General features: G+C 41.7%; 1 protein-coding gene and 1 long non-coding RNA gene across 11 annotated transcripts in view; one reads left to right on the top strand and one right to left on the bottom strand.

Annotated features, from left to right (window-relative positions):
* SEC24B (SEC24 homolog B, COPII coat complex component) overlaps positions 1 to 20124 on the bottom strand; it is a 107802-nt gene extending 87678 nt beyond the window's left edge. For 4 of the 8 annotated variants that reach the window (XM_055111705.2, XM_055111706.2, XM_055111707.2 and 1 more), the window contains exons 1-2: positions 18051 to 20124; positions 2564 to 2656 (exon numbers count right to left, since the gene is read on the bottom strand). In XM_055111705.2, the coding sequence (XP_054967680.2) occupies positions 2564 to 2656; positions 18051 to 18183 (226 nt within the window). In that variant the 5' untranslated portion in view covers positions 18184 to 20124. The remainder of the gene's footprint in view (positions 1 to 2563; positions 2657 to 18050) is intronic. The other 4 variants (XM_034958993.3, XM_034958994.3, XM_034958996.3 and 1 more) reach the window with 1 other exon arrangement.
* The window catches only part of LOC100973734 (uncharacterized), a 78911-nt gene continuing 71587 nt past the window's right edge, over positions 18313 to 25636 (top strand). For all 3 annotated transcript variants that reach the window (XR_010112003.1, XR_010112006.1, XR_010112004.1), the window contains exons 1-2: positions 18313 to 20118; positions 20313 to 20367. This is a non-coding gene — a long non-coding RNA (uncharacterized LOC100973734). The remainder of the gene's footprint in view (positions 20119 to 20312; positions 20368 to 25636) is intronic.

Raw genomic sequence — 25636 nt, 5'->3', positions numbered from 1 at the left:
TGGAACTGTTCCAGATGGTACTGCAGTGGCATAATAGATACATGATTACATATGTTTATCTAAACCTATACAGCTGTACTCTACAAAGAATGAAAGGAAATATACTATAGGTAAACTTTCTTTAAAAAATCAACCAGGATATCAAGAAAACCTAGGCTAGAATACAGACTGTGACAGATCAGTCTAACTGTATTACAAATGTATGATAACCTAACTGAATGATGTTTAGGTAATACAGATACAGATAGACACAAAAATAATTATAGATGGGTTAGCATATACATATACATACTCACATTTCATAGCTCTGCTGACTTTCAGAGCCTGAAGCAGTGACACCCCCGTAGTAATAAGCATATCCAACACCCACTTCTTGGTTTCTAAATATCATCCTCCAATAAAAGAAACCACAGTCCCTTGGACATAGGGCTGATTTTGGTACTGGGATAAGGCAAGTACAAGATAGAGTAACTTGTAGTGTCAGAAAGTAAGGAAGTGGCCAAACAACAAAAAGATTGGGGGAAAAGGATACAGAAGCCAACTTGAAAGAGCTCTCAATGGCCACAGCTGCAATAATCTGAGCAACAAAAGTAAGTATCAATAGTATTGGCACTTTGGGAGTCAAGGTAGGAGGACTGCTTGAGGGCAGGAGGTTGAGACCAGCCTGGGCAACACAGCGAGACTCCATTTCTTTAAAAAAAAAAAAAAAAAAAAAAATTAGCGAGGCAGATGACACCAGCTACTTGAGAGGATCGCTTGAGCCCAGGAGGTTAGGGATGCGGCAAGCCATGACTGTACTACTGCACTCCAGCCTAGGCAATAGAGCAAGACCCTGTCTCCCTCTTTATATACAGCATTGGATTATAGCCCAAATAATAAAATAAATATTTGTGAGTTTATAATAACATACACAAATGATTGAATAAATTTTAAAATGGGATTAAATGGGCAAATCTCCCTTATAAGAAACAGGGAAAGAGAAAATTACCATTAGAAATCCACAGTAGCTGGTGCTGTGGCAAATATCTGTAATCCCAGCTACTGGGAAGGCTGAAGTGAGAGGATCCCTTAAGCCCATGAGTTCTGGGCTGTAATGTGTTATGCTGATTGGGTGTCTACACTAAGTTTGACATCAATATGGTGACCTTCCAGGAGCAGGGGATCACCAGGTTACCTAAGGAGGGGTGAACTGGCAGAAATAGGAAATTAAGGAAATCAAAATTCCCATGCTAATCAGTAGTGGGACTACAACTGTGAATAGCCAGTGTACCCCAGCCTGAGCAAGAGGAAGACTCTGGCTCTTTAAAAAAAAAAAAAAAAAAAAAAAGAATTGCACAGTAGTAATTGATGCAGGTGAGAGTAAGCAAAACTCATGAGTGACATGCTAAAATTAGTGAGTAAATTTTTTTTTTTTTTGAGATGAGTCTCACTCCATCACCCAGGTTGGAGTGCAGTGGCGTGATCTTGGCTCACTGCAACCTCCACCCCCTGGGTTCAAGCAATTCTCCTGCCTCAGCCTCCCAAGTAGCTGGGATTACAGGTGCCTGCCACTGTGTCCAGCTAATTTTTGTATTTTTAGTAGAGATGGGGTTTCACCATCCTGGCCAGGCTGGTCTTGAACTCCTGAACTCATGATCCACCCGCCTCTGCCTCCCAAAGTATTGGGATTATAGGTGTGAGCCACCGCGCCTGGCTGTGAGTGAAATTTTGAGAAGAAAGAGAATGGTAGAATAACTTCAAAGTATCTCCCAAAGAATATTTCTTAATTACTGTGGTGATTTGAACATAAGCCCACAAATCATTTGGTATACCTCACTGCAGCAGGTAGAGTTTAATTCCCTTTTTTCCCTACATTTTTAAGAGACAGGGTCTTGCTCTGTCACCCAGTCTGGACTACAAAGGTATGATCATAGCTCACTGTAACCTTGAAGCCCTGGGCTCAAGTGAACCTCCCATCTCAGCCTCCAGAGTAGCTGGGACTACAAGTGAGTGCAACCACACCCTGGTAATAATTTTACTTTGTTTGTAGAAACAAGGTCTATGTTAGCCAGGCTGGTCTCGAACTCCTGGCCTCAAGTAATCTTCCTGCTTCGGCCTCCCAAAGTGCTGAGATTACAGGTGTGAGCCACTGCATCCAGCTTCTCTTTCTTTTCAAAGTAGGCTGGAGTTAAGTGAATCACTCCTAATAAACAGACCATGAAAAGGAAAAAATAACTTCACAGAGGAAGAACCTCGTAGACATCCCTCTATTATGGACTCAATGTTTATGTCCCTCCAAAACTATGCTGAGGCCCAATGTGATGGTGTTAGGTGGTGGGGCCTTTGGGAGGTAATCAGGTTTACATTAGGTCATGAAGGCAGGACCACCATGAGAGAAGGAGTGCCCTTATAAAAAGAAGAGAGAGATCTCTCTACGTGCACATACCAAGAAAAGGCCATGTGAGCACACAGTGACAAGGTGGATAGAGGGCCCTCATTAGAATATGACCATGCTGACACTCTCTCAAACTTCCAGCCTCCAGAACTGTTGTGAAAATAAATGTCTGGGCGTAGTGGCACACACCTGTACTCCCAGCAATTTGGGAGGCCGAGGCGGGCAGATTGCTTGGGTCCAGGAGTTCAAGACTAGCTTGGGCAACATGGTGAAATCCCGTCTCTACAAAAAAAAAAAAAAAGAAAAATTAGCCGGGCATGGTGGCACATGCCTGTAGTCCCAGCTACCTGGGAGGCTGAGGTGGGAGGATTGCTTGAGCCTGGGAGGTCAAGGCTTCAGTGAACCGTGATTGAGCCACTATACTCCAACCCAGGTGACAGTGAGACACTGCCTCAAAGAAGAAAAGAAATGTCTATTGTTTAAGCCTCAGTCAATGATGTTTCAATATAGCAACCTAGCTAAGACAACCCTCTTAACCAAGTGCCCAAGGTTAACATGATCAGTAATAAAACAAGCTGGTATCACGTAAACCCTGAAATGACTCAATAAAAAGCATACTTCACCTGTGTGGTATTTTTACGAAAAATTCATACACACAATCTAATCATGAGAAAGCATCAGCAAACTCAAAGTGAGGAACTGTCTACAAAATACCCAATCAGTACTCTTCAAAAACGAGGAAGTCATTGGAAAAAAAAAAAAAAGACAAGACTAAGAAACTGTCAGACTACAGGCTAAGGAGACATGACAACTAAATGCAACATGATATCCTGAATTAAATCCTGAAACAGAAAAAAAGACATTCATGTAAAAACTGGTGAAACATCAATAAAATTTGCAGTTAATTTTATTTCACCAATGTTAATTTCCTGGTTTTGATAAATGTACCAAAGTTTCGGAAGACAGGCTGGGCACAGTGCCTCATGCCTGTAATCCCAGCACTTTGGGAGGCTGAGGTGGGCAGGTCAGGAGTTCGAGAACAGCCTGACCAACATGGCGAAACCCCATCTCTACTGAAAATACAAAAACGCAAAAATTAGCCAGGCGTGGTGGCAAGTGCCTGTAGTCTCAGCTACTTGGGAGGCTGAGGCAGGAGAATCGCTTGAACCTGGGAGGCTCAAAAAAAAAAAAGTTTCATAAGTTATTGTTAGAGGAAGCTGACTGAAGGGTACTGCACTTTCTGTACTACCTTTGCAACACTTCTGTAAGTCTAAAATTATTGCAAAATAAAATTTTTAATACATCAGTAGAAAAAGGTACTGGAAATGACCTATTAAATTGTATGACACACCAAAAGTAGCCAGAGTGATTTTCCTAAAAAGCAGATCTGATATTGTTACTCCCTGGTTTGATGCCTTCTAATGGTTTACCTTGCCATAAAAAAAAAATTCAAATTATTTAACATGACCAATAAAACATATGTCCATATCCTAATCTCTGAAACTTGTGAATATGTTAGATTACCTGGCAAAGGGGAATTAAGGTTGCACATGGTATTAAGAATGTTAATCAACTGACCTTAAAATAGATTCTTGATTACCCAGGTGAGACCAATATAATCACAAACATCCTTAAGAGCAGAAAAGCAGAGGTAGAAGAGAGTCAGAGGGAGATGTGACTACAGAAGAATTCTCAGACAGATGCAATGTTGCTGGCTTTGAACGTGGAGAAAGTGGGCCATGGACCAAGGAATGTGGGCAGCATCCAGAAGCTAGCTGACAAAGCCAAGAAATTAATTCTCCCTTAGATTCTCTAGAAGGGAATGCAGCCCTGTAGATGCCTTGATTTTAGCTCAGGTGGACTTCTAACCTATAGGTGATAAATTCATGTTGTTTGAAGCCACCAATTTGTGGTCATTTGTTACAGCAGTAAATAGAAAACAATGCAAAGACTCTCCATCATCTGACCTCTGCTTACCACTCCTGCTTTATCACTCACCACCTCTTCACACAATAATTTTCAAGAGGTATGCCTTAATATACTAGTATACTAGTAGTCTTTCACATGCCTCTGCCAACATTTGATCAATAAATAAAATTTAATTTTGCTACACTTAAGATGCTTACTGATATGGTGAAGTCAAATAGAATGCTGAGCTGGTGGGAAAAAAATACTGTTTGCCACAAAAAAGCAAAGAAGCCACAGTACAACATCAACTAAGATTGTATGCTTGAGTTTCACCTCAAGAGGCCCTAAAAGAGGTTCATCAGGGCAGAAGATAGTTTTACTTTAAGCTGTCTTTTAGAGGCTTCTGAAGGGGATCAAGTGAGTATGTGATACCATTTTTGAAACTTTTTTTTTAATACAAGTGTTCAAAGTGTAATTCCTTTAAGAATGCCACCAAAAATTTTAGCACTAAAGTAGCCATCAGTATGAAAAGGCTGAGAATCACTGTTCTACACACATCCTTATCATGCTAAATTTTTTTCAAGCCATGCTTCCTCACCTCTCAATCTTCAGATAGGCTTTTCCCTCTATATGGAACCTTCCAAAATACCCTCTTCTGCTTCACCTGACCAATTCTTAACTTATTCTTCAGATCTCAGCTCAGCTCTTCTCTAGGAAAACATTCTCTAATCCTACAAGTGAATGCATGCCATTATATAATATTGCTTCCACAGTATTTTGGACCCTTATGACAGAACTTTTCACATGGAACTGTAATTGTCTAATTGTAAATTCTGCAAGTGAAAAAATTCAGTCTAGTTTGCTCTTAGCTCTATCCTATCCCCCAAAGCTTAGTGTAATGGCTGGCTGATGGAAACTATTACTGTATTTTTATAAAATGAAGCCTAGTAAATAATCATCAAGTATTTCTGTATCAGGCACTTATCACAATGTATCAATAAGGAATACTATATGCTACTTAAACACAAAGAACATGAAACTTTAAAAGCTTTCACCATGTAAAATAATTTATACCATAATACAAAAACAGGTCTTTTTTCTGCTTTGGCGTTTTACACTTTTTACCCTGTTCACGTATAAGAAAAGTGTTTTTAACAAAAAGAAATGAAAATCTATCGTATTTCATTATATCTAAGGTGTGTTTTGATACTGCCACTATTTATCTTCACAGTTGTATTAGGTTCCTGCTGCTACTATAACAAAGTACAACAAAGTCAGTGTTTACAACAACACAAATTTATTCTCTTACAGTTCTGGAGGTCAGAGGTCCAAAATCAGTTTCACTGGGCTACAAAGTGTCAAGGGACAGGGCTGGTTCCCTTTGGACACTCTGAAGAGACAATCCGTTTCCTTGCCTTTTCCAGCTTCTAGTGGCCACTGGTATTCCTTGGCTTGTGGCCCCTTCCATCTCCAAAGCACATCACTCTAACTTCTGCTTCTGTCTTTACATTTCCTTCGCTGCTGGCTCTGACTTGTCCTGTGTCTCTCTAATAAGAACCGCTGTGATTGTATCAGGCCTACCAAGTTCCAGGAAAACCCCATGTCAAGATCCTTAACTTAATCACTGCTGCAAAGGTTTCAGGGATTAGGACATGGACATAGCTGGGGAACCCATTATTCAGCCTACCACATCAGGTATCAATGGCAGATTCTCACACAACTATATTATGATTTCACTTTATGGAAAGCAAGTTTAGAATTCCACTGATTCTAAAATGCACCCCAATTTCAGAGGTAAAAAATGTAAAAATAAAAAAAAAAGCATCTTAGAATAAATTAATTTGATTATTGCACTCCCCAAATTGCCCAATACAATGCCTTACAAATAAGCATCAAATAATCATTGAAAAACTAAAAAACAGGCTGGGTGCGGTGGCTCACGCCTGTGATCCCAGCACTTTGGGAGGCTGAGGCAGGGGGATTGCTTGAGTCCAGGAGTTTGAGACCAGCCCAGGCAACATAGTAAGACTTCATCTCTACAAACATGAAATAAAAAATTACACAGGTGTGGTGGTTTGTGCCTGTAGTACCAGTAACTTGGGGGGCTGAGGTGTTAGGCTTGCTTCAGCCCAGGAGATTGAGGCCGCAGTGAGCCAAGATTGCACCACTGCACTCCAGCCTGGGTGACAGAGTGAGACCCTGTCTCAAAAAATAAATAAATAAAATAAAATAATAAAAATAACAGGCTGGGCGCAGTGGCTCACGCCTGTAATCCCAGCACTTTGGGAGGCTGAGACGGGCGGATCACGAGGTCAGATCGAGACCATCCTGGCTAACACAGTGAAACACCATCTCTACTAAAAAATACAAAAAAAAAAAAAAATTAGCTGGGCGTGGTGGCGGGCACCTGTTGTCCCAGCTGCTTGGGAGGCTGAGGCAGGAGAATGGTGTGAAGCTGGGAGGCGGAGCTTGCAGTGAGCCGAGATTGCACCACTGCACTCCAGTCTGGGCGACAGAACAAGACTCCGTCTCAAAAAAAAAAAAAAGAAAGAAAGAAAGAAAAAACTAAAAAAACGGCCAGACGTGCTTGTAATCCCAGCACTTTGGGAGGCTGAGGCAGCAGACTGCTTGAGTCCAGGAGTTCAAGACCAGCCTGGACAACAGAGTGAAACTCCATCTCTACAAAAATTACATAAAATTAGATAGGTGTAGTGGCGCACACCTGTAGTCCCAGCTACTCAAGAGGCTGAGGTGGGAGGATCACCTGACCCCGGGAGATCGAGGTTGCAGTGAGCAGTGATCGCTCCAGCTTGGGTGACAGAGTGAGACCCTGTGTCAAAACAAAAACAAACAAAACAAAAAAATTCAGTTTTTATATAATCTCTGAAAGAATTTTATATTCTTAGCTTCAAGTGAACTATGTCAAATAAAAGAGGGAAACAGATGATTCTGACACATTATCTACTCACTGGTACCAATCTGAATGAAGAAATAAAATATTTTTAACAAATGGTCTATAATCTTTTCAATGGAGCTGCTCAGCTGGTCAGCCTGACTGATATATCATGTGCCAGCAAGATACAGCCTATGATTTTCTATAAGCATGTATGCCCTCCTTAGCAAGACTAAATTATCACAAGATCTACCCCCAGGACATATCTGTCTCAGTAGCATAACCTCCTTTCAGACACTAGATTCTCACCAAAGGAAAACTGATTCTCTTGCTTTAACAAAACCTAACATGAAAATTAAAATTTATAAAACAAATATTTCATGCAAGTCTAGTCCCTGTACCAAAAAAAAAAAAAAAAAAAATCACAGGATCTCTTTAGGGCATATGAAATAGGATTTGGTTTGAAAAATTCTCTAACTGACTTCCCTTTATTCTACTTTCACTTCCCTCTAATAGTACTTTTTAACATTCCTTACCACACAATCTTTAATGGCTCTTCTTTGATCCAAATGAAGTCTAAACTTCTTAGGACAATTTCTAGGAACCTCCATTAGCAGCCCCAACATAATTGTAAAAACTATTCTTTTTTTTTTTTTTTTTTTTGAGATGGAGTTTAGCTCTTGTTGCCCAGGCTGGAGTGCAATGGCATGATCACGGTTCACTGCAACCTCCACCTCCCGGGTTCCAACAATTCTCCAGCCACAGCCTCCCAAATAGCTGGGATTACAGGCACTCGCCACTACACCCAGCTAGTTTTGTATTTTTAGTAGAGATGGGTTTTTACCATGTTGGCCAGGCTGGTCTCGAACTCCTGACCTCAGGTGATCCACCCACCTCAGCCTCCCAAAGTGCTGGGATTACAGGCATGAGCCACCATGCCGGGCCCAAACTATTCTTTCATTACTCTCTCTCCCTTGTACCCCTGCACTGCTCAGAGTACATTTTTTAAATTCCTTACCTTTGATTCATGCATTTTTACCTGTCAATTCAAAATGTGTCCATCATTTTAGATATAGCTGAAGTTCTAACTTCCTCCCTTAAGATTCCCTATTACTTTAACCAAGAAGAATTGTTTCCTCTTCAAAACTCTGGGCACCCTTCTCACAGGCCTTATGAAGGAAACACATGTTCAGTGTTGACAGTCCTCTCCTCTTTTATTGAGGGGTACAGAACTCCTGGAGTGCAGAGAACATTCACATTTGTATGCCCAGAGTATCTAGCACAAAATGTTATGTAAAGAGGAGCTACATAAATATTTGCTAGGAATTGTAAATTAAATTTATAGGCCAGGCATGGTGGTTCATGCCTGTAATCCCAGCACTCTGGGAGGCAGAGGTTGGAGGGTCACTTGAGCCTAGGAGTTCGAGACCATCCCAGGCAACAGTGAGATCTCGTCTCTAAAATAAAAGTTATATATAACTGTTAGGATTACATATGCATTGCATAAAATAAGGTTCAGGTGTTTAAGATCAAAATTGATGGTAAATGAGATAATCGAAGGGACAAAGTTCTTAAAAGAGAGGGAACAGAATTCTGTACCCAAATAATCTGAATTTGTCTCAGATAACACAAGAATAATAATATGCAGGAAGACTGATAGATTTGGTGGCAGAAGATTAATACTTTATCTTCAGATTGTCAGATTGCTTTCAATTTCTTAGTAAAATAAGTAAGGTCACCATTGGAAAGGGAGGCAGAGAGACAGGATACTGAGAATTTGAGGGAAAAGGGGAGCATGTGACACTGGGAATGGAGCAGAGAAATACCACAGGACTAACTGGTACTGAGAGCTCACTTAAGAGATATTATCATAAATATAAAGTTAGGGAAACTTCAAGGAAAATAAAGCATCAACATTGGATTATTCCAATATTACAATACAGCCATTTTATAGGGAAAAAAAATTTGACATAAAAAGGTTACCAACTCTAGTAAAAATGTGCAAAATTGATAAATGAGTAATATAAACATACAGGAAAACACAAAAATTAAGCAAGTTACCTGAATAAGATTGTAACAGTCATGATTTCCACCATACTACAATTATTGTTTAAAAAGAAAAAAATGAAGAGAGAAAACAAAAACCACATCTCTAATTTGACTACTCCTAAGATTTCCATAATAGCATGATCATTCCCCCTCCCCGAGACACATTTTAATATTAAAAATAGTTGTTTCATTAATATTTTCCTGAATTGAATTCCAACTTTTTTTTCAGTCAGATCAAAGTCAGATTTCAGTTTCCATTATCTGAACACAAACATCAAGGTCAGCAAAGTACAAGTTCCTTTATCCTACTAAGATAAATTCATACTAACTTTGAGGTAGAATCAGATCGAAGAATGTAATCACTGAATTCATTCATCACTTAATTACAAAGAAATAGGCCAATATTCAGTCAGTATGCACCCAGGTATGCATTTTAACAATTATCTTTGTTAAAATATTAAAATAGCTCTGAATCAGTTGGTAATGAGTCATAGCCATGGTCCTATTCCCCTGCTTTACCCCACCATGCTAGCCCAAACCTTCTCATAATCCGCAGCTGAAGGAGTAATGCCTGGCACAGCTGAAAGCTTATAGGATCCTGCTCTGGTATGAAGGATGGTATCCATTTAGTGGTCAGTATACACAGTACTGATTACTGAATATTTTAATATACTCTCCCTGCCAATAAGGTATCACTAACAATGCCAAAATACAGATTTTTAATGAGCATAAAAAATGTGCATGCTTGCACACCCACACACCCCTAAGGCAATAGGCAATTACAAACCTTGGTGATTTCAAAAATGAGGAGTCTCAGATTACATCTGGATATCCTAGGTTATCATAATGCAAGGCTAACAGTTATAGAGCTTCTTCCCAAGCTCTGAGAGAAATGTTTTCTTGTATTCTTTCTCTCCTACATTCCATAAACTGCAAATATACCTGAGGATGAAGGTAACTGTTCCAGTCACCGCTGGCGGACAGAGCCTACAGACACAGGCTATGTAAACAACTGGATTAAATCTCACTGCATTAAGTATAGATTATTCCTGCTACAACATCAATTATCCTTCTTGGATACCACGACAATGAGTGCTATGAGTGAGGGGCCAAAAGACAACCAAGGCCACACATGGTGGCTCACACCTGTAATCCCAGCACTCTGGGAGGCCAAGGTAGGAGAATCACTTGAGCCTGGGCAACATGGTGAAACCCCGTCTCTACAAAAAATACAAAAATTAGCTGGGCATAGTGGCATGCCCCTGTAGTCCTAGCTACTCAGGAGGCTGAAGTGGGAGAATCACCTTAACCCGGGGAGGTCAAGACTGCAGTGAGCTGTGATCATATCACTGCACTCCAGCCTGGGTGACAAAGTGAGGCCCTGTCTCGAAATACAGAAAGAAAAGAAAATCAATATTGGTTCAGAATCTACTACATGCCAGATACCTTGCTTTTCTACATATAATCTGATATGCTTCTCAAACAATTCTGTGAAGTATCACTATCATCTTTTATATACAAATAAACAGGGCCATGAAAGCCCACTAATTCATATGAATTCAAATCATTGGTAAGGAGTAAAGAAGCCAGGCATTGCTGGTTCCAAAGCCAGGCTTATAGCTCATTTCACAATATCCATTAATCAGAAATCCTAAGGAAAACAAGTTAAGACTTGGCCACTGGCTAGGCAAGACATGATTTTACCACTCCCTCTCGCTACTTCATCCTGCTTTTCCTCAGTTCCTGTTACAAATGACTTCTGGCACACAATTTTAGAAAACTTAAAACCCATTAAACTTACCTTTCCATAAGCAAACTAGCTAAAATAGATGGCCTATTACCAGAAACCTTCCAAGAATGCATTTGCGGACATAAGGGATGGAGGACTGGAAAGCAGAAGAAAATAAAGAGAAGACTAAAATAGTGATTGAGCCTTAAATACAAAAAAGGGGAGAGGGAGCTGGCACACAGACTCCTGTCAGTGGCCAGTCTTCAAAAGCAATAACGAATAGGAAACCAAGTTCACTTAACTGAGTGCCTATTACAAGCTGCTACTACTGGGCATATGATGAAGAAAACCCATATGGTTTCTGCCACCTGAAGAATTTATAAAATGGTGTTCTGAAGAAAATGGAAGGGAGGGACTCTAATTGCTAAGCCCCTTCTAGGGCTAAGTACTTTAAAAATAGTACCTTATTAAATGTAATTCCCTCAACAACTCTGTAAGAAAGGTATTATTATACTCTGAAGCATGTTAAGTAAGTTTCTCCACAAAAATTTGGGCTATATCAAAGCCTACAACCTTTTCACTAGTCCACTCCTTCTGGACAATTCTGAGTATGCTCAGCCTATTGAAAATAGTAGCTTCTCCAGGGCTGAATATATATAACATGATCTTTTCTAACAATGCTGACAATGAAGATGCCTCATTTCTAGGAAAGAAAATTATTCTAATACCTTTAGCATAAAATACTTCAGGAATTACAGATGAATTGGAAAGATGAAGTAACATGAAATACTAGTGGTGGCAATGAATATGGTTTACAAAATTAATTACTGCTACAATCCCAGAAACTTGGGGGGAGAGGGAGGGAGTGAAAAGACACTGCAAACAACTAAAGCAATATATATAGCAATAAAAAATAAAAATTAAACCCAGATATAAGACACTTGTTTACATATGGAGTGAATACTTTAAGATCTTTTTTTTTTTTTTGCGACGAAGTCTCGCTCTTGTCCCCCAGGCTGGAGTGCAATGGCACAATCTTGGCTCACCACGACCTCCACCTCCCGGGTTCAAGTGATTCTCCTGCCTCAGCCTCCCAAGTAGCTGGGATTACAGGCACCTGCCACCACGCCTGGCTAATTTTTGTATTTTTAGTAGAGATGGGTTTCATCCTGTTGTCCAGGCTGGTCTCAAACTCCTGACCTCAAGTGATCCGCCCGCCTCAGCCTCCCAAAGTGCTGGGATTACAGGCGTAAACCACCATGCCCGGCCTACTTTAAGATCTTTGAGATATCTATCAATCAGCTTAGAGCCAGGCTCAGTGGCTCACGCCTGTAATCCCAGCACTTTGGGAGGCTAAGGCGGGTGGATCATCTGAGGTCGGGAGTTCGAGACCAGCCTGACCAACATGGAGAAACCCTGTCTCTACTAAAAATACAAAATTAGCCAGGCATGGTGGCGCATGCCTGTAATCCCAGCTACTCGGGAGGCTGAGCAGGAGAATCGCTTGAACCCGGGAGGCGGAGGTTGCAGTGAGCTGAGATTGTGCCATTGTATTCCAGCCTGGTCAACAAGACTGAAACTCAGTCTCAAAAAAAAAAAAACAAATCAGCTTAGGAGGAAATTATGTATTCAGACACAGTCACTTTAATACCACAGGGGTATATTCATGAGAGGACCTGATGCTTCCGGTTAGCTATAAATGGAGACTAGAAACCTGAGACACTGATGTGGCTCTGATCAAAAGGAACTTATTTGAGATACACTAGGGAGATTTATATCATTTTAAATGCTGCATGTGCCCTCAAAGTTTAAGGGTTTCCAGTGACTGACCCGATAGTACTGCTGTATGAATGGTATGTTTATTTACATCTTCCATAGTGAGTTCTAGTAATTCCCATTACTATCTCATCTTTCTTGCATTATTAACAATTAAAGTGATAAAACTGTAGTTTCATTCTGGAAAAGGGCATATGGAAGGATTAAAATATACTTTCATTTGAAAATGAACACCATTTGCTTCCTAAAAGTAAAATTAAAAAGCAGCAGCTTATTATTAAATCTAACTGCCCCACCCCCCCACCTCCCAACAAGATCATTACCAGGCTATTACTTTAGTCAGTCTTCCTACGTTTGAGGACTCAGCTTTGGAAGGAATCCCAAAAGGCAGAGTAAAAGGTAAGAAATATTCAATTAATGCTTGGTATGGAAATACAAATAGTTTTAAAAATCCATATATTGCTCAATGAAAAATGAAGGATAGAAATACAACACCAAGGAAGGAAGCTTAAGAGAAAGATTTCACAGACTTGAAATCAAGTCAAGCTGTATCTTCGAATAAGTGGAGGAAACATGCTAGCAGTTACACCTAGAAAACAAGTAAAAGTGATCATGAAGACTAGGTTTTCTGCCTCTCTATTCCTTTCTTCTCAAACATCAAAGTTTCTAAAAAGAATTTTCTTAAAGTCTGTTAACAGAAAGAGATCTTTAGGCTGGGCATGGTGGCTCATGCCTGTAATCCCAGCACTTTGGGAAGTCTAGATGGGAGGATCACTTGAAGCCAGGAGTTTGAGATCAGTCTCTACAAATTTTTTTTTAAAAGTTAGCTGGGTATGGTGGCACACACCTATAGTCCCAGCTACTCAGGAAGCCATGGCGGGAAGACTGTTTGAGCCCAGGAGTTCAAGGCTGCAGTGAGCTATGATGGCAACACTGTACTCCAGCCTGGGTGACAGAGTGAGATTCTGTCTCTAAAATAAATAAATAAATAAACAAACAGACAAAACGTTTTAAGAAGAGATCTAGAGTTGGAATTAGCAAAAATAAAATGGACTTCATTTAATACATGTCTAATGAATACCTGTAACTTGCCTATACTGTTCTAGGCTCTTATTATACAACGTGAACAAGAGACAGAAAAAACTGCCACCCTCACAAAGCTTTCACAGAATTGGTAGAAAATGTACCTACTTAACCTTTCTGAATCTTCATTTCATCTGTAAAGGTAGGGATCCAAACTATGTGTTTTTCAAACTGTGCTTAAAAACAACTGAACTTCTACTTCTATTTTAACCGCAACCACTTTGCTTTTTTCTGATTTCTCTATCAGGGATCTATATACAATATCCTTTGGAAAAACAAATCTTAAAAAACGTTTGTGGGCCAGGCACGGTGGCTCACGTCTGTAATCCGAGCACTCTGGGAGGCCGAGGCAGGTGGATCACAAGGTCAGGAGATGGAGACCATCCTGGCCAACATGGTGAAACTCCATCTCTACTGAAAATACAAAAATTACCCAGGAGTGGTGGTGTGCGCCTGTAGTCCCAGCTACTCAGCAGGCTGAGGCAGGAGAATCACTTGAACCCAGGAGGTGGAGGTTGCAGTGAGCTGAGATCGTGCCACTGCACTCCAGCCTGGGCGACACAGCGAGACTCCGTCTCAAACAAACAAAAAAAGTTTGCCATTTGCTAACCACTTGTAAAAGAAAAAACAGGGCCCAGCCCAGTGGCTCACACCTATAATCCCAAGACTTTGGTAGGTCTAGCCAGGACGATCACTTGAGGCCAGGAGTTTGAGAACAGCCTGGGCAACATGGTGAGACTCAGTCTCTACAAAAATAAAAATAATTAGCCAGGAGTGGTAGTGCATGCCTATAGTCCTAGCTACTTGGGAAGCTGAGGCAGGAGGATCACTTGAGCCCAGGAGGTTGAGGCTGCAGTTAGCTATGATGGAGTCACTGACTCCAGCCTGGGTGGCAGAGTGACACCCTGTCTCTAAAACAAACAATAAAAAACAAAAAACTTCTTTCACTCTACTCTCATTCTGCACAGACCACTTCTGTGACCAGATGTGTGAATTTTTGTTTTTATTTTTCCCCAACAGACACCAACTGGGGGTCCTCCAACTCAATTCAATTCTGACACTACCTACCTGAAGTTAGACTCAGATCCCACAGATTAAGGGTTCAGTCCCACAAGACGGCTCCCCACTTCAGATGCCTATCATAAGTATCACAAGTAGCAGGTTGCCATCTGTACTTCTGAGGAACCAGTTACAAACTGGAGTTTCTACTACCCCCTCCTTAGGTTCAATTACTTTGGTAGAAGGGCTTGTGGAAGTCAGGAAAACACCTAAATTTATTGTTTATTATAAAGGATATTACAAAGGATACAGATGAACAGCCAAATGAAAGAGATGTACAGGGCAAAGGATGGGGGCAGGTGCCGCCACCCTCCCAGCATCTCCACATGTTCAGCAACCCAGAAGGTCACCAAATCTTACTGTTCCAGAGTTTTTATAAAGCTTCATCTCTAGCCTATCCACTCCCCTTCAAAGGGGATGATGGGTGGGGACTGAAAGTCCCAACTCTCTAATTACTTGGTCTTTCTGGTTACCAGCTCCAGCCTGAGGCTGTCTAGGAGACCCATCCTAAGTCATCTCATTAGCATAAACTCAAATGTGATCAAAAGACTCCTTATGAGTAGCAAGCGACACTCCTATCACTCAGGAAATTACAAGGGTTTTAGGAGCTGTTACAGGAACCCAGGACAAAGGCCAAACATTTCATATCACACCACAACACTGAAGTGAGTGATTTCTAGGTACCATTCCAGTTTTACAATTCTGTCTGTTTTATGCTCATATTTCTGACCTATTTCTTTTTCACCATGTCTGGAATTCCATAGAGATATATTAAAAGGCTAACTACTTTTGTAGGACTGAAAAATAAATGAGAAACCCAAATGACTGCTTACTAGATGCTGATACCACGTAGCAAACTTTTTTTTTTTGAGATTAGCAAACAAAACAAAAAGAGATTTAATCTTGTTTCTCTACTTAAACTAATCCCTTCCACAAAAACAAAAATCCTTCTGGAGGATAAGGTGTGAGGATCCCTTGAGCCTAGCAGACCAGCCTGGGCAACACAGGGAGACCTTGTACTCTACCTGACCCTAGTTCTTACACTTTACCATAACGTTCAAATTTCCTAGCATAACATTTAAGGCCTTTCTGCAACCTGACCCCTTTTAACCTGCTCCTTTCGGCTTCGGTGCCTTGGCTTCCCATGCCACCCAGCACCCTCTGCACCTCTTGACTCCTTCCACTTTCCAAGCATGCCCTGCACTTTCATATTTCCAAACTTTAGTTCATGCTGTAACCTCTGCCTAGAGTCAACCTTTCCCTCCCACCCCAACCTGTCCAGTCCCTCAAGGCTAGCCAGAACCAATCAAACATTACCAAATACAGGGCAAGTCAGGAGAGAGGCAGGGACTCTGTCTCATCTGCTACCCTAACCTTGAGTCCCCAACTGGTAAGCATGCAATAAATGTTGAAATGATTATTGCAACATTAAAGAAAAGTAGTGATTATAAACAAGAGAACTCAAGCATCATCTATATTTGGCATCAAAACATTGATTTGTTCTTACAGATTTTAACATCCTGATTACACTTGGCTGAGTACATATCCTGGCATTCTTGAGTGTTCACAAAATTTATAAGGCTGTAATAAACATTTGCCACTTTAAAAACTGTTCACTAAGATGATAATGCATATTCAGAAAATCAAGGAAAGACACAATCCTTCAATCACTGGTAAACATGAGTCTATGATGTTCTAAAAGACTTGGGCTCTTTTACTAAATTATCGTATTCTAGTTCCTTCATAAAGCTATTTTAAAAACAAACAAAAACAAGAACTTATATTAAGGTTACAAGAACAAACACTGCTCACAAATAGTATTTTTACATTTGTTCAGAACAGGTGTACAACACCAATAACACTGGTCATATCCAAAAGCGATTATAGTAAACAATGACTACTGAGAGTACAGCATGTAATACTGATAGGTAAGGCTGATCCAAAGAATATTAAGGCTAAAGTATCACTCAACTTCTGATCCTCAGGACAAACGATACACTTCATGTTTGAAAAGCATCAGTTGTAAAACTTAGATGTTGATTAAACTAATTCATAAAGTCCAGCAGATTTTCATTAGGAAATTAGATAAAACAGGTCAATCATCTGGAGAGTACTAATGCAGTTTGGTTCTCGTACCAACACAGGACAGAGGTATTTTTCTAAATTCAGTCAATTACTTTCCAAGGTTCTCATCTGACATACTAAGAAGTCTGTAAGGAGAATTCCTCCACCCTTGGCCCCTATCCGCGAACATTCCAAATCTCAGCATTAGGGAATGCATATCCTAGAGACGATCATTTTGCAGCCTACTAAAAGCCCACGACCTTAATATGAAAGCGGCTTTCGTGTTGCATTTGGCTGCTGCCTGTATGAAGGCCCTGCCTCAAAGCAGGGCCAACTCTGGCACGTTTTTCCATCTCTGAAAGTGGAGCTAGGAAAAACACCCAGATCTAAAGATGTTCGTTTAAATCCGTTTACATCTGCTCCCTTTCAAACACTACAAGCAAACTCCAAAAGCTTGAGCAGCAGCCGCAGCGGCAATGACAGTTCTTGAGGCCGAACTGGGTCAGGGTTACAGTTACACTTATATAGCATATTTACACCCTTTTGTCTACAAACTTGAGTGCAAACTTAAGTTTCCTCAAGGCAGCGTGTTCGCTGGGCCTCGGGAACCGAAGCAATTTTCCTGAGACAGGAAGGGCACAATCCACCCTGCTGGGTGGCTGCACCAGCCTTCTCCGGACCACGCACTCAGCGGCCTCGGCTTCTGGCCAGCTCTCGCAGCCAAGGGGTCGCTCGGGGCAACTCGCCCGCGTCCAGGCTAGGTAACTGGGTTTTACTACGTGGGCTCCCAGCTTTTCAGTCGCCCCTACTCGCCCCAGGCCGTTTCGGGCCTGGGGTCGCATTACATAAACAGCCACGGCCCCAGCTTTCCCAGGCCGGCCCCCGCCCCCACGCCAGGGGCGTCCCACCCCCGCGCGCCCCGCGCCGTGCCTTCCCTGCCCCCTACCCGCACCCAACCCGGACCCCGCGGCCTCCGCACCGCGCCCGCTCCCCTCCCTCGGGCCGGGCCTGGCCCCGAACGCCCTTCCCGGCCCGGCCCGCCCCGCCCCGATGTGGCCGTGCAGGCCGCCCAGCCGGTGCTAGGCCCCGCGCTCCGCCCGGGCCGCCCGCCTCACCGTTCTGCTGGTGCGGCGCCGGGCCCGCACCCGGGCCCGCGGGCGCTGCGGCTCCTGAGACGGCCGCTCCGCCGAACTTGGGCGGGATCCGGGCGCTGGCGGCCGGGTGAGAGGACCCGGCGGGGGCCGACATGACGGCGCTGGTGGCGACGGCGGCTCCGCTTCAGGGAGGTGGGCGGAGGGAAGGGAAGGCGGGGCCGGAGAGGAGAGAGGAAGAGGAAGGAACGCGCCTGGCGTCACTGAGGGTGTCACCCGGGACCGCGGCTCAGGTGCCCAAGCTTCTCCGCGAGCCCAGCGCTGCCGCTCCGCGGCCGCCGCGGGCGCGGGGATCCTGGGTCGCTCCGCCTTGACCCACGCGCCCCACGCCCCGGGACTTACACCTGGGGTCGCTCCCCGCACGCGCGGGCCTCGCGCCGGTGCCGCCGCAGCGCCCCCTGCAGGCCGGAGCCGAGCTGGCCCAGGCCTGAGTCTGGCCCGGGGTTCCGTGCCCCCAGTGCCGGCCCCGCGGCTGCTGCTCCGGCCCGGCCAGGCTGCCTTCGTGTTGAGGCGAAAGGACTGGGCCTCAGTGGGTGAAGGGACCGGGTGGCCCGCTTCCACCTAGGGCAGAGGCTCGATCGGCCGCGGCGAGGCTGGGCCCAGCATTACTGGGAGGGGAACTTGAGAGCCGCGGGTTGATGTTCGGAGCTCAGGCGACGACTGACCACCCACCCTTCCTCGAAGAGGAACAATGGCTTGGGTTTGGTTTTTAATTTTTGATTCCCCCACCTCCCCTTTCTTGATTCCAAAGGAAATATAGCATTCAAGCGCCATGTCTGTTGGGAATATATAATTCCTTGGCAAAGAAAGAGGAAACATTTCTCTGATAAACACAAGAATCTCAGTAAGAATTGCATTATTGAGAACTTTTCCCACTGATAAAGTAGGGAAGAGGAAGGGGAAAATAGGGTAAGGGAATGCTGGAAGACAAACTTTAAACTTTATCTCCTTTTTTTTTTTTTTTTTTTTTTTGTCAATTGTTGGTGCATCCTGTTGGTGTTCCGAGAAGTTGTGGCTCAGCTTGCTTTGTCTACATTAGTGGAATCTTTAAGTCTTTCTGGTCTGTCTCAGCATACTCACTGGCAGGCCCTAGACTACATTACCCAAGTCATTTTGCCGTCTTGGAATCCTGAGTATGTCATCACTCTGTATTGGAGATGAGATTGCTCAGAAACACTGAATTCAGAATGGGATCTAGCAAGATGGTATTTCTGGAGCAATAAGTCATTTACTGAATGATTATGCAAAGCATAAATTGCATTATAGTCCTGGAATAATACAAAGCTTCCCTTTAGTTGTTGCCGTAAATTAATAACTGGCATTTTAATGCACTAAATGAATTTTAGTAGTTAGATTTATATCTTTGACTTCTAGGAATTTCAACTACGTTAGAGTTCATATACACAAAAGGGGCAAGCCCTTTTCCACAGCATTTCCAGCTTCGCCACAGAAACCTAGCCCCACATGAGCAAAAGATCACACTCTGTGCTTCATCAAAGAGATTACACAATTACAGATTCCAGCATCTCCCAGGAGTCCTTTGAATTTGGATTAAGGTCTATAATTACGTGGGTAAGGGAATAACTAGGTAATTGGCTTTCTGCACCTGGAATGTATTCTCCTGGGTATAAGAGGCTCATTTTAATCAGAAATATATGGGATGAAACTGAACCCTGTCTCTTAAGGGGAGACTCCTTAAGAGGAGGATTGGGGCCCTGTGTTTTAATAGATCTTCTCCACAATCTTTAATACCTAAGCTCCTTCCCCTTGTCCACTAATTTGCTGTAGAATTTTTCTAGCATGTTTATGATGGTGTTCAGGGCACACTACCCCAAAATATAACACCTTGGCATATTGAATGTTTTAAGCTGATGGAATTTGAGAAATGGCAGGTGTGAGGACTCTGACCTTCCCATGAAGCAGGTCATAAGACCCTCATGTGAGAGATGCCCTCTCTATACCTGGAGAAAAGAAGCAGTCTTATTTGTGAAGACAGAGAGACGCCAAGAGGAATCTAAATGAATAGGCCTTGGTAGGTTTCCCCCAGTTTACTGCCCTTAGCTCATCTTTTTGTCTTATCACAGTTTTCCATAACAGTCTACTCTTCATCAAGCTTGGTATAAAACGCTCAGGTTTCTTCAGATCTTCGTTTCCTTATGAAGGCTCCGGTGCCATGTAAAACTTACATTAAATATTATACATTCATATGCCTTTCTTTTGTTACAGGAACCCCACACGCACAGGCCTTGTGCTGTCGCTGCCGTGGCACCCCTTCTAGAAGGTAGATATTTTTCCTCCTGACAAACACTACAACCTTTATGAAAATATTTCACTCTTTTGCTTTAATTTCCATTACTACTATAAGTGAAAAAAGGATGAAGAATTGAATGAATAGGATTGAACCATCTACTAGGCACGGTGCTTGTAAATCTAGATATGTATTTTTTTCTATTTAATCCTAACAATAACTCCATGGGATATTTTTCTTATCCCTATTTTATCTGTGAAGAAACTAATGTTTATAGAGCTCAAGTAATCTTAGTAAAAATCATGAACCTGGAATTAGCAGAACCAGCGGTCAAACCAAGGTTTATTTAGCTCCAGACCATTGCTTTACTATAAACTATACTGGGTTAATTTACATTTTTCTTCATAAAGCTATGCTAGTTATGATTTACTGTCTTGCTGTCAAAAGATTTTCAGTTTTTCATATTTAGAATTTGTTCCAGTATACTCTACAATGGTAGATCTCAGAGTTTTTGAAATGCAGATTTGTGGGCCCAAACCCTGGACCTACTGATTCAGAAGTGGTGGAGATAGGGCCCTACAGCAAGCTCTCCAGGCAATTCTGATGCATGGGAAAGTTTGAGGACCACTGCTTTTGAATAGCAGAGTTAAGCTGAATTGGTTCATTCTCTTACTTTGGAAGATGATGGTCCTTTCTTTCAGGACATCTCTTCAATCTTTCACAGACCAATAAAAGTGATATTTTGTAGATTTGTGATTACAGTGTCACAAATGCCAATTATGACGTTTCCTATGTCAACTCAGATTCTTTGAGGTATAGTGTTGATGCAGATGCTAAGGCCAAGTCTGTTCAGTGAGAAAGAGTGGGTAATTGAATTAATCTCTGCTGCATATATGGAAGTGAAATAATACATGTGTTACTATTTGTCATCCCCAACTTAGGACTCTATTCTCTATAACAGAAGTGGGAGCCTTGGACAACTGAACGCCTATCTCTAGCTCAAGAAATGTCAGCTCTTTTTTTTTTTTTTTTTTTTTTGAGACTGTCACCCAGTTGGGAGTACAGTGGCGCCATCTTGGCTCTCTGTAACCTCCACCTCCTGGGTTCAAGCGATTCTCCTGCCTCAGCCTCCTGAGTAGCTGGGCCTACAGGTATGCACCATCACTCCTGGCTAATTGTTGTATTTTTAGTAGATAATGGGGTTTCACCATGTTGGCCAGGGTGGTCTCAAACTCCTGACCTCAGGTGATCTGCCTGCCTCGGCCTCCCAAAGTGCTGGGATTACAGACGTGAGCCACCATGCCCAGCCAGGAAATGTCAATTCTTTATTGTAGCCTGGCTTTCCATATTTCTCACCAGGCTTTTTATTCTCTAGTTTGTAAATCACATTTGGCGTTTGTAGATCACTCCTTCCCTTTTAGTGGCATTCTCTATTAGGTGTCCATCTCCCAATATGAAGAAACAGTTTTCTTCTTTTTCCTCCTTTATTTGATCCATTTACAGATTTATTACATTTATAATAGGGTAGGTATTGGGGATACAAAAATGAATAAGATATGGTCTGTTCTCAAAGGTATGCAGAAACTTTTCTATATATTCCTACTGACTTGTATTTATATTTCTTGAATTAAAAACAATCCTGGCTGTGTTTTTTTTTTTGTTTTTCGCTCTTAGTGAATCTTTGTTTCTTCTTTTCATTATGGCATTCCAGTTGAGTTTCACCACGCATTATCATGAGAATAAATAATTTCACTGACTTTAATAATATTTGATCACTTATGTTGATGTCATTTAACTCTCATTTACATTTCAGTGGTCTAAAACACAACTAAGATACTAAAAGAAAAATAAAAGATGAGATTATTGGCAAATAATTACCACATAGTCAACTCATGAACAATAGTGCATGCACTTACAGGAAATTCTCTGATTGTCACATAAACTATTTGGCTATTGTTTCAGACGTGCTGTAATTTCTGTAGTTACACACTTAACTAGCCCACAGCAGATTAGAAACTATGAATCACAAGGCAAGGGAAGGAAATGCTGTTAATATAGGTAGTTTGAGAGGAGCAATCTCTATTAGTTGGCAGAATAAGCACAGGAAAAACAAGACAATTAGAAAAATGAATTAAAAATGCACGGTATTCTGACACAATTAGTTACATTGAACAACCCTATGTATTCCACTGGAAATATGATAAACATAGTCCACAAGTCTCTGCCATCTGAGAAATTTATAACCTAGTATTCTGAAGGAAATAAAGTGAAGGGAACTGTCACATACCGAACACCTGCTTTATAACTTGAAAGCGCTTTATGACATCACCATATATCAGGACCAAAACAGATATTCATAGATTTGGTCCTCAATTGCAAAGAAAAATTAAATTACGTTCTGTACTCTGTTTCAGAAGACCAGAGGAATATAGAACCCATATTGGAACTTTAGAAACTCTTACATATGAACAGGTTAGGTTCCAAAATTTCCATTGTTCGTAAGTCCCAATACTCACAAGTTCGGAGTAAGCCACATATGCATTTCCAGAAAACAGAAAAGTGAGGCAGAAAAGTGAGGCAGTCCTTTGAAACTTTAGAACAAAGCTTACTCTTCTTTTTACTGATATAAGTTGTATAGTGGTGCAACCCAGACTAAGGCGCATATGAATCTCTTGATGATCACGTTAAAATGAAGATGCTTATTGGGTAGGGTTAGAATGACCTGAGAATCTGCATTTCTAGCAAGCTCCCAGGTGATGCTGATGCTGATGCTGATGCTGCTGATCCATGGACCACACTTTGAGTAGCAAGGTTCCAAAGGGCATTTTTTGTTGGATTTACATTTGAAGTCCCTTAAGGAAGGAAATGCCCCTCCTTAATGAGCCTAAAGGAACTTCTTAGCAGCTGCAGTATATTCACACCTGCTACCACTCATGTTGATGATGTACAGATTAAAATGTGCCTAGCGCTCTTGCTTTCCATAACTTTACTTTCTTAGGCCTTTAAGATACTTGAACCATCTCCTAATGGGTTAATGGGTGCCCAGAGTTGACACTGATCCTCTCATCACATGGTCAACAGTGTGTACATTTTGTCAATTACTTTTCTTCTTACTGATTATTATTATATAAAAATGGTGAATTAGTCTGCTTTGGCCACCATAACAAAATACCTTAAACGAGGTGGCTTAAACAACAGAAATGTGTTTTCCCACAATTCTGGAAGCTGGAAGTCTGAGATGAGAGTGCCAGCATGATCAGGTTCTGGTAAAGGTTCTCCTCCTGGCTTGTAGATGGCCACCTTCTCACTGGTCCATACATGGCAGGCAGAGATGGGGAGAGAGAAAGTTGTCTGGTGTCTCTTGGTATAAGGGCACCAGTTCTATTGGACAAGGCTCTGCCTTTACGACTGCATTTAACCTTAATCACCTCCTTAAAGGCCCTCTCTTCAATATAGTTACATGTGGGGTTAGGGCTTCAACATATGGATTTTGGAGGTACAGAATTCGGTCCATAGCAAATGGCATTTTCATATGGCATGAGTCACTCTTTGCTTTTCAGAATTGTTCCCAATTTCAACTGGGTCATACCACTTTATTGTATATTTATTACTATGAATTTTCATTTTTCAATCTCTGCTTTTTTAATCTTCACATCACTCTTACTACCACCTTCAAAATTCTCACTTCTTTCTCACTGACATCAATGTTGGGATTAATATTTATAAAGCACATTTTAAAACATAAACTCATAATAGGCCCCAAATTAATAAAAAGATGACCTACATCAGGGCACCACTACACCAGGGCACACTGAATGAGTGCAATTCATTAAAAGATGTATGAAGATATTAATCCTCTTCAGACATTGGGACAACTAGGGGGTACTCAAGTGATCCTCAGGCTAGTCTCCTTTGGCTGCAAGCATCCTTGTCTTTTACCCAACAAAAATATCCTTATTTTCTAGCTATGTTATAACATGAAGAGGCTGGGAAGCACTGCCCTAGACTAAAATTACTAAATTACTGTGCACAATCTTCAGTGCCATCTGCTGGAAGGAGACAAAGTTACTATACTATGGTTCTAGAAGGTAGATTTATGTATTCGTTGATTCATTTGAGACAGGGTCTCACTCTGTTGCCCAGGCTAGAATGCAGTGGTGCAATTACAGCTCACTGCAGCCTTGACCTCCTAGGCTCAAGTGACCCTCCTGCATTAGCCTCCCAAGCAGCTGGGATTACAGGAGTGCATCACCACACCGGGCTAATTTTTTAAAATTTTTAGTAGAGGTGAGGTCTTGCTGTGTTGCCCAGGTTGGTCTCTCAAGTAATCCTCCAGCCTTGGCCTCCCAAAGTGCTGGGATTACAGGTGTGAGCCACCATGCCCAGCCTAGATTTATTTTTATGTATAAAACTAAGTTAAAAGATCATACGAAGGGGTATTTCTGTGTTACAAAGGATTGGTTTTAAAACTTTTTTTACTAGTTGAAAGGATAAACTTCAATTACCTGAAAAATGTAAAACACAACTGTTTCTTTAAAAAAGAAAAAGCTAGACAAAAAATGTTGTTGGGGCAGACACAGTGGCTCACACCTGTAATCCCAACAGTTTTGGAGGCCAAGGTGGGAGGATCACTTAAGCCCAGGAATTTGAGACCAGCCTGGGCAACAGAGTGAGACCTTGTCCGTACAAAAAGTTAAAAAATTAGCCAGGTGTGGTGGCGTGTGCCTGTGGTCCTAGCTACTCAGGAGGCTGAGGCAGGAGGATCACTTGGGCCTAGGAGGTCCAGCTTGCAGTGAGCCATAATTGTGCCACTTACACACTCCAGCCTGGGCAGCAGAGTGAGACTCTGTCTCAAAAATAAATAAATAAATAAATAAAATTGTTGAACATACTAATTCAGTTAGAAAGGACACACTTTTAAAAAAGAATATTGATAAGTCAGAGCACCACTATGATGGCAGGGTGTTTACAAAGCTTGTGGTACACCATATACAAAAATCAACTCAAAATGGACTAAAGACTTAAAAACCTGAAACTATAAAACTAATAGGAGAAAACATAGGGCGAGATCGTGCCACTGCACTCTAGCACAGCGACAGAGTGAGAGTCTGTCTCAAAAAAATGAAAAAATTAAAAGATTTTTCCTTATAACAACTTTCTTCTTCACTAACGAAAAGTAGAAATCTAGTATAGTCCTGTAGACAGTTTCTATGTAATAGATTAAAACAAGTTAAAACAGGAATTTCTCCCATAAGATTCTCTCCTTCTAAATACAACAGAGTAGAAGGGGCAGGTGTGGTGG

This window comes from Pan paniscus, chromosome 3, assembly GCF_029289425.2.
Source record: "Pan paniscus chromosome 3, NHGRI_mPanPan1-v2.0_pri, whole genome shotgun sequence".
Lineage (NCBI taxonomy): Eukaryota > Metazoa > Chordata > Mammalia > Primates > Hominidae > Pan > Pan paniscus.
The sequence above is the reverse complement of the archived record's forward strand: the minus strand, read 5'-3'. Positions and strand labels throughout refer to the sequence as shown.